This window comes from Myxocyprinus asiaticus, chromosome 23 (assembly GCF_019703515.2).
Source record: "Myxocyprinus asiaticus isolate MX2 ecotype Aquarium Trade chromosome 23, UBuf_Myxa_2, whole genome shotgun sequence".
Classification (NCBI taxonomy): domain Eukaryota; kingdom Metazoa; phylum Chordata; class Actinopteri; order Cypriniformes; family Catostomidae; genus Myxocyprinus; species Myxocyprinus asiaticus.
Genome location: NC_059366.1, coordinates 31,211,707 through 31,219,265, shown reverse-complemented (window position 1 = coordinate 31,219,265; position 7,559 = coordinate 31,211,707). Strand labels below are relative to the sequence as shown.

Sequence of the window (7,559 nt, the reverse complement as noted above, 5' to 3'; positions counted from 1 at the left end):
TTATATGATCTTATTAAAAAGAAACCAATATGTTTCCAATAGCTTTTTAAAGGGTATGTTTTGAGATTGTTTGCTGGAAGGAATACTGGCATTGGCACTGGTAAATGTGACTACAGAAACACAAATAAACCTTACAGTTGACAAGCATGCAGCTTTTCCAATCACAGCTGTCTACAAACTGGCAGACTAGCACAAACTACCCAATGCTTGGTGCTGAACAATATTTTTTCACAGAGGTATAAACAGGGTTTAGTTATAACCATCCACACTTCACATGAAGTTTTACATAGGCTACCTGTGCATCCATCTCCAACCATTTACCATTTTTGTTCCAAATGCATCATCAAAACGCTGTTCAAATGTGTATGTTCTTCGGGCTAATTTGAGCATTTCTCTTTAGGCTATTTGCAACATTTGACTAGTTGAACTAAAGAAACGTTTCAGTAACAGTTGCTTTATGCGTATTCATTCAATCCAGGACATGAAACTGACATTGCAGTTTAAGGTAATATGAAATATATAGTTTATAGTATATATATATATATATATATATATATATATATATATATATATATAGACAATTAATTGTCCAAAAAGCACTTTGAGCTACAACGTTTCATGAAAGTGATGTATTACTAATTATAATTACTATCATGATCTCTGGACAGTGAATGGTAAAATACGATTTTACAGTTTATAAAAAAACGATCGAGAAAATCACACGCACTTGCATTAATGAAAAAAGTTTGGATTTCTGTACCTTCAGCATCCCCTGCTTGAGTTTTCATGCTGAGGCTTTGGGGAGGGGAGGGCGGGTGCTTCTTTGTTAGCTCGGCGCTCTCCAACTCGTCATTAGTGCTGATTACCGTTGACCAGTTTGACAACCTTATTGACTGCTAAAAATACTTTTTCATAGTCCCATCCTGCACTCCCCAGAGCTCAAAAGAAACGGAAATTTTCCACCATTCTGTCTCCAGTGTTTAAATAAAGACGTGCTCCTTTCCCCTCCCTTGCTTTTCCTTCTATTTTTCTCTTTTTTCTAGGCAGGAACACTCGGTTTGGCCCCGCCGTTGTTTGGACTGAAAGAAGATTGAAAAATACAGCTTGTGCTTTTTATTGGGAGCGATAATGAATGGCGCGGGTTAAACCCAGGTGCACACCCTGAACTCTTCAGGCAGTTGGGAAACAAAGGCTCTATGTGTTTGCGCGTGCTCCTTCACTCATTTACGAAACAAACACGTTAAGTAGAATATATGCATGTATTATTCTTCTAAATATGAAGAAACGTATTGAATAATATATATATATATATAAGTTTGATGGTTAAGTGCATTGTGACCTTTTTTCTTTGTCTATGTTCTGCCACTTGACAAATATGGAAAAACAAATCAGGAATTGAAAATTATTTAGTAAAAAATGAATATGCTTAAGACGTTCCATATATTAATTGCTATATTTTAAATTAGCCTTAATGTTTTGTAGTTATAGGCTATTAACAATTGATTAACGAAAATCAGAAGGATTTTCTGGACAGGATACATCAATGTTACAAGAAGAATAAGCTACGTTTAAAAGATAATTATTGTCGATTTTTATAGCCATGCACTAAACCCATTTTGTGAATCTAGAATAAACTGTAGTAAAATAAGTACAGTAAAATAATGTATTTTCATCTAATCTTACCAGTGCTAAACCAAATTTGATCAAGGGTTTACACGCGAGAAAAGCTCTATAAAGATTAAGGAAACACCGGACCGCAGCTCGGCTTGTTTTGACATCCGAGAGAGCATCTCGGCCTTTCGCTGACCTCGTGCTGTCAGAACGCATTACACCACGAGAAGCATTTTAGCCAATTACTGCTCGAGTGTGAGAAGCGAGACAGAGCTCACAGAGAGGCATTAAAACATGCAACATGTTTGATCCCAGTCTGTTCCAAATCTGTTCTGGAATATACAACGTTCTGCAGCATCTGACATTCACATTTTGAACTGCATATGTGCAGGTTCGGGTAGACACTGGCACTGAGCCATGTTAAATATAAACATGAAATAACATGTTGCACATATAGATCAATTCGACTTGAGTTAGACTCGTTTATACACAATCAGAAGTAGCCTACCGTAAATAAAATACCGTTCTGAATCTGCGCTCATTGCTTAGGTCAACAGTGATTTTATTCTTTTTCATCATGTTTAGGCTATCCTTTTTGCAGAACTTTCACGATGCGCAGTATATACGCACAACAAAAATAAGAATAAAAAAAAAAAAAAAAAATCCACACAAATAAAAGGCCAAAAGACCGATGATATTTTAAATAGGCTAAGTAAATAAACATCATGTATATATTAAAAAAAGACAAGTGAACATTAAAACATTAGGCTATTCAGTCTTTTCATCATAAAGTAGATAGGTTAACAGATAGCCTAGGTAACATAGGTTTGGCCCAGATATTTTCCACCAAAAAAGCTCCCTATTCTCGAGAAGTACTGCGTTTCTTTCTTTCTTTCTTCTTCTTCTTCTTTTTTTTTTATTTTTTTGTTTGTTTGTTTTTTTTTTTTGTTGATCACATCAATTTTTTTGTCACGCATTCCTTCACGTTTTGTGCTCCCTTTTGGAGCCTCTTTGCTCCCTTTGGGCCGGTTACAGGCACTAAAGTTTTCGTTTTTGTTTGATTGTCTCCTACAGTTCTTCTGTTTGCTCTTCTGAAGCCTGTCACGTTAGATGTCACATTCACTGTCGCTAGAGGTGATGGAGATGGCGGAGGTGGCGGCCTTGCTTGAGAGACTGACCTCTGGGCTTGAGGCAGGACCCAGACGGTCTATTGTAGTGTCATCGTCCCCCAGCGATCGGACCGAGCCACCGGACAGAACCTGTTGCTGTAGCCTACAGGGGTGAAGAGACAGTCCAAATGTCAACAAGGATGCATGCATCCACATGAATGGCTGATACAGTGGAAAGCTGAACAAGCCTCCGAAAATGAAAATAATCTCAGATGTGATACAGATTTATTTGATCAGTCTTGGATACAATTTGAATAAACAAATGTTTACATAATCCGGTAACAATTTACAGTAAGGTTCTATTCGTTTATATTAGTTAATGCATTCGGTATCACGAATAAACAATGAACAATATATTTGTTACAGCATTTATTAATCTTTGGTAATGTTAGTTAATAAAAATACAATTGTTCATTGTTAGTTCATGTTAGTTCATAGTGCATTAACTAATATTAACTAATACAACATTTGATTTTAAAAATGAATTAGTATATGTTGAAATTAACATTAACTAAGATTAATAAATGATTTATAAGTATTGTTCATTGTTAGTTCATGTTAACTAATGTTAACAAATGAAACCTTATTGTAAAGTGTTACCCATAATCCTTCTGTTGATTTGGGTACCAACAAAAATCTCGTGGCAAATATGCCTCTTAAAGCAGACAACAGGTGTTGTTTTTGAACTGAAAATGTTAGAGATTTTAAGTGCATTTATATGGGTTCAAATCATATATATATATATATATATATATATATATATATATATATATATATATATATACACACACACACACACACACACACACACACACACACTGTATATAAGCGCTCCAATATAATTACATGTCAGTCAGATACACAAAGAGACATGAAAATATTTCCTTGAGTAGCCTAATCCACCAAAAATAATTTAGACAAACTTGTTTCAGAATATAAGAGCAAACCACGTGTTACAGAATTTAACGCACAGCCTACATTAAAGAATTCAAAGCATTCCGTAATTTTAACAATCTGCCATCGATGATTTAGAAATGTAGGAATCTAACAATTCGAGGTAGTGTACATCAGAGCAGATCTGAGAGGTAAGCATCTGTTCTGTCTTGTTTCAAGCTTCCTGAACTAAAGATAATTTTCTAAATGTTTATGTAATGCACTTTTTTACATTAATCGGTTTGGAATGAAACAGTGCAGATCATTTGCAGAGAAGTAATAAAATAAATTATTAAAAATAATAATAATAATAAAGCTAAGATTGAGGCTTTGCCAACTTGCCGATTTGGACACAGATATTTAGTTCAATTAAGCGAGAATAACCATTTAAATATATTGCATTTCGAGGTAATGATAATAGGCTATGACAAATAAGTCAGGCTAATAAATAATAATAATAAAAGCAGCAAATATCATGGGCACATGGTCGGTTGTGGTAAATTATCACACGCTGATGGAAGTCTGGTCACCTGTTCTTGGACGCTGCCGCCCGGTCTCTCTGTCTCCGGTTTTTAAACCAGTTGCCCACTTGTGTGGGTGTGAGTCCAGTCGCCTGCGCCAGCTCCCTCTTTTTACTCGGGTTCGGGTAAGGGTCCTGCAGGTACCACTCTCTCAAAAGATGCCGCGTTCTCTCTTTAAAGCAGTGGGTTTTCTGTTCGCCGTCCCATATCGTCCGAGGCAACGGGAACTTCTTTCGCACGCGGTACTTGTCCACGGGTCCTAAGGGACGCCCACGGAGTTTCTCGGCTTCCTGGTAGTGCGCCTCGAGCCAGAGCGCCTGCAGCTTAGAGTGCGAGTCCTTGGCGAATTTGTGGTTCTCTAATATGTGGTAGAGCTCGCGGAAGTTGCCCGCATGAAAAGCCACGACAGCGCGCGCGCGCAGGACGGACTCGTTCTTCCCTAGCACTTCGCAGGCGGACGGCGCCACGGGGAGTGACCAGAGGAAGCGCCCGAGCCTCTCCACGTCGCCGCTCTCCTCGAGCGTCTCGCAGACCCCCGCGACCTGCTGGGGGCTGAAACTTAAGATGGGCAACTGGAACATGGATGTTTGTCTATCCTCCCTGACTGTAGGCTAATCTCTCTTTATTGGTCCTCCTGTCTGGTGTTGCTTCTCTCGTCCGTCTCGCCTTTTTTTTTTTTTTTTTTTTTTTTTTGTTGTTGTTGTTGTTGTTTTTTTTTTTTTTTTTTTTCAGCGTCTCTGTCAAATCCAGACAAACAGAAAATGTCAAAAGTTAACAGATGTTTCAAAAAATGAGCAGATGAGCGATGCCGTGCGGCAGGCTCAAGCAGCCTGGACGGCAAAATCTCTTCTTTGATTGTGTGTGAGCATAAAAAAAATGTAAGCAAGGTGTATTCTGAGAGGAAAATAAAAGAACATTTAGCCCCTGCTGCCGAAATTCGATGGTCTTGTCAGATTGGCTGCTTGGTTGCCATGGACACACGTCAATCACTGTCAGGTTTGCCAATCACGCGTGAAGCTGCACTAGATTTCAGCACCACCCAACGCGCAACAGCGCCTTTTAGTGAAAACGTCAAAGCATCATTTTGACCTTTACGTTTGTGCTCAGAGACACTGCATGTGATGTTGTCATTTGGTGGAAATCTGGATGCAACCCCTCTGAGGCGTCGATAAAACGATGGGAAGGGGAGTCAGTTATAATGCAGCTCTCATGTGTTGAACGGCACTGTAAACAGTAACACTTTCCATGAAGCCTGTATACAGTATAGCCTATAATGCATTATAAAGGCAATTTTAATGCATCATAAGTAATTGTAACCACAGTTATAATACAGTATAATGATTACATATTCAATGTTACACCTTTTATAAAAAAAAATTCAACTCGATCTTAAAATAAAATAGCATGGTAAATGTTTGACAGAATCACAAAATCAAATGCTAAAAAACGCCTGCAAGTGGGCTATGAATAGCCTACATCTAGGTTTAAAAAACAAGTGCCCCAAATATCCAAATCATTGATCATCGTATAAAACAGACTTATAAAACGCAGTAATGTTGATAAAGAAAAAAGGTCCTGTCTCATTCCAAGAACGAAATAAAGAAAGGAAGAAAGTGGCAGATATTTAATGCGCTATGCATTGCCTACCCCAACAATCTCTAGAAATCACCAATTTAAACACAGAAGAAAAACAGAAAAAGCTTGGGTTGAATGCCACTGACCGACTCTCTGATGTAGTATCAGAAACACTTCGCTTCATGCTGTGGCTCGCTTGGTAAGTAAGAAAACAGATAGATAGCGTAGATGGTTTGAAGCATCGGGTCCCATTCAGACATGCCTCGTTACAGAGGTAAAGTACATTTTGACGGAAATGCCTCAAACCATTTTCACAGATAAACACAAATTCAACCGAAACCTGCCGCAGGTACTTTTGCATGTTTTACATAGAGGGAGGATCCATGGTTGTGCATGAACTTGCCCTCCTTTGCCCTCTGCATGAGGGAGCTATTGGTTGTCATGATTCGTTACGCGCAGGATACACTGCGTGGCACTTAAAATGCCCATATGACTCAAAATACACAACAGCCCTGGCTCTACATGATCTATTTATTTGAAACATAAACTCATGCGGAGATGAAAACAAGTAGCCAGCGTAGCCTAAACCTATACCGCCTAGGCTACATCATGGACCACAGATATCCAGCCTCTTAAATCTACGCTTAGGAACATCGTGTGTTTGGCCACAAAGTTAATCAATTATCTATGGTCTGGGCAGGTTAATACCATGCAATGATCGCGTGACAATCGGGCGAGTCTACATAAGAATGAGAGGTAGACACAATAAGATGATTATATAGCGTTCATTTTAATCCTTCTCATTACAGTTTTTAACGCCGGCATGTAAAATAATCATAAACAAAGGATTTGCACGGCTATACGTTTACAGGCCATGGACACAGAAAAAGAGGTCGTCACAGTACACCAAGGGGTGAGAAGCAGCAATGAAATATTTAAAGCTCTATAAATATTTCATACAATAAAACCAAACATAACTTCATAGGGCATATTTTTCTAAGTCACCCACTAAAAAAATAGAGGGCTTTTCATATCATTAGACGACTCTGGTCAATAAATAATGACTCTAAAAACATGAACATGGCAAGGTACGGAGAGGGTACTGTGTAACAGCATTTTTGACAGCTTAAAAGGATAGTTCACCCAAAAATTTAAATTCAGTCATTGTTTACTCACCCCAGTGTTGTCATAACCTAATATGACTTTCTTTCTTTTTCTTAAGACAAAGGGAGATATTGCGAAAACATTTTGTGCTCAGTGATGTCATACAATGGTAGTTTATGGTGACCACCACTTCAAGCTTCAAAAGGACACAAAAGTATAATTCAGAAGTCTAATAAATTATCCCATGAGACTCATGATTTTTATGAAAACATATGATAAGGTTTGATGAGAAACAAACTGAAATCTAATGTATTATTTAGTGAAACAGTTGACCGACCGTTGCTCTCTTCTTTGCTCCTGAGACTGTATGAGAGCAACAGTTCACGCAGCCACCTCGTGACATGGGTCATTCAAGTGAATAATGCATTCCGCCACTGGTCCGCCACAGTGATACTAAAGAACAGAACACAGCTGCACCCAAACCAGAGAACCAAACTAACAAAACATGTCTGAAGAGTTCGTAGTCCAAGAATAGATGCATTTCTATGCCCAGCCGTATTTTTTTTTTAAACAGAATATTCAATCAAACAGAGATAGAGTAGGCGGGACTGTCTGTCACCTGTTCTCCATTCTGAACCTTCGTCTG

The 7,559-nt window shown here is 38.4% G+C and overlaps 1 protein-coding gene across 1 annotated transcript; it reads right to left on the bottom strand.

Annotated features, from left to right (window-relative positions):
• Window positions 1-2,212: 2,212 nt before the first annotated feature.
• Window positions 2,213-4,957, bottom strand: LOC127414048 (homeobox protein SIX6-like). Its single transcript, XM_051651726.1, has 2 exons — window positions 4,244-4,957; window positions 2,213-2,883 (listed from the first exon to the last, which is right to left on the bottom strand). Exons 1-2 carry the CDS (start codon window positions 4,813-4,815, stop codon window positions 2,718-2,720), a joined length of 738 nt encoding a protein of 245 aa, XP_051507686.1. The 5' UTR covers window positions 4,816-4,957; the 3' UTR covers window positions 2,213-2,717.
• Between the last annotated feature and the right edge of the window lie 2,602 nt (window positions 4,958-7,559).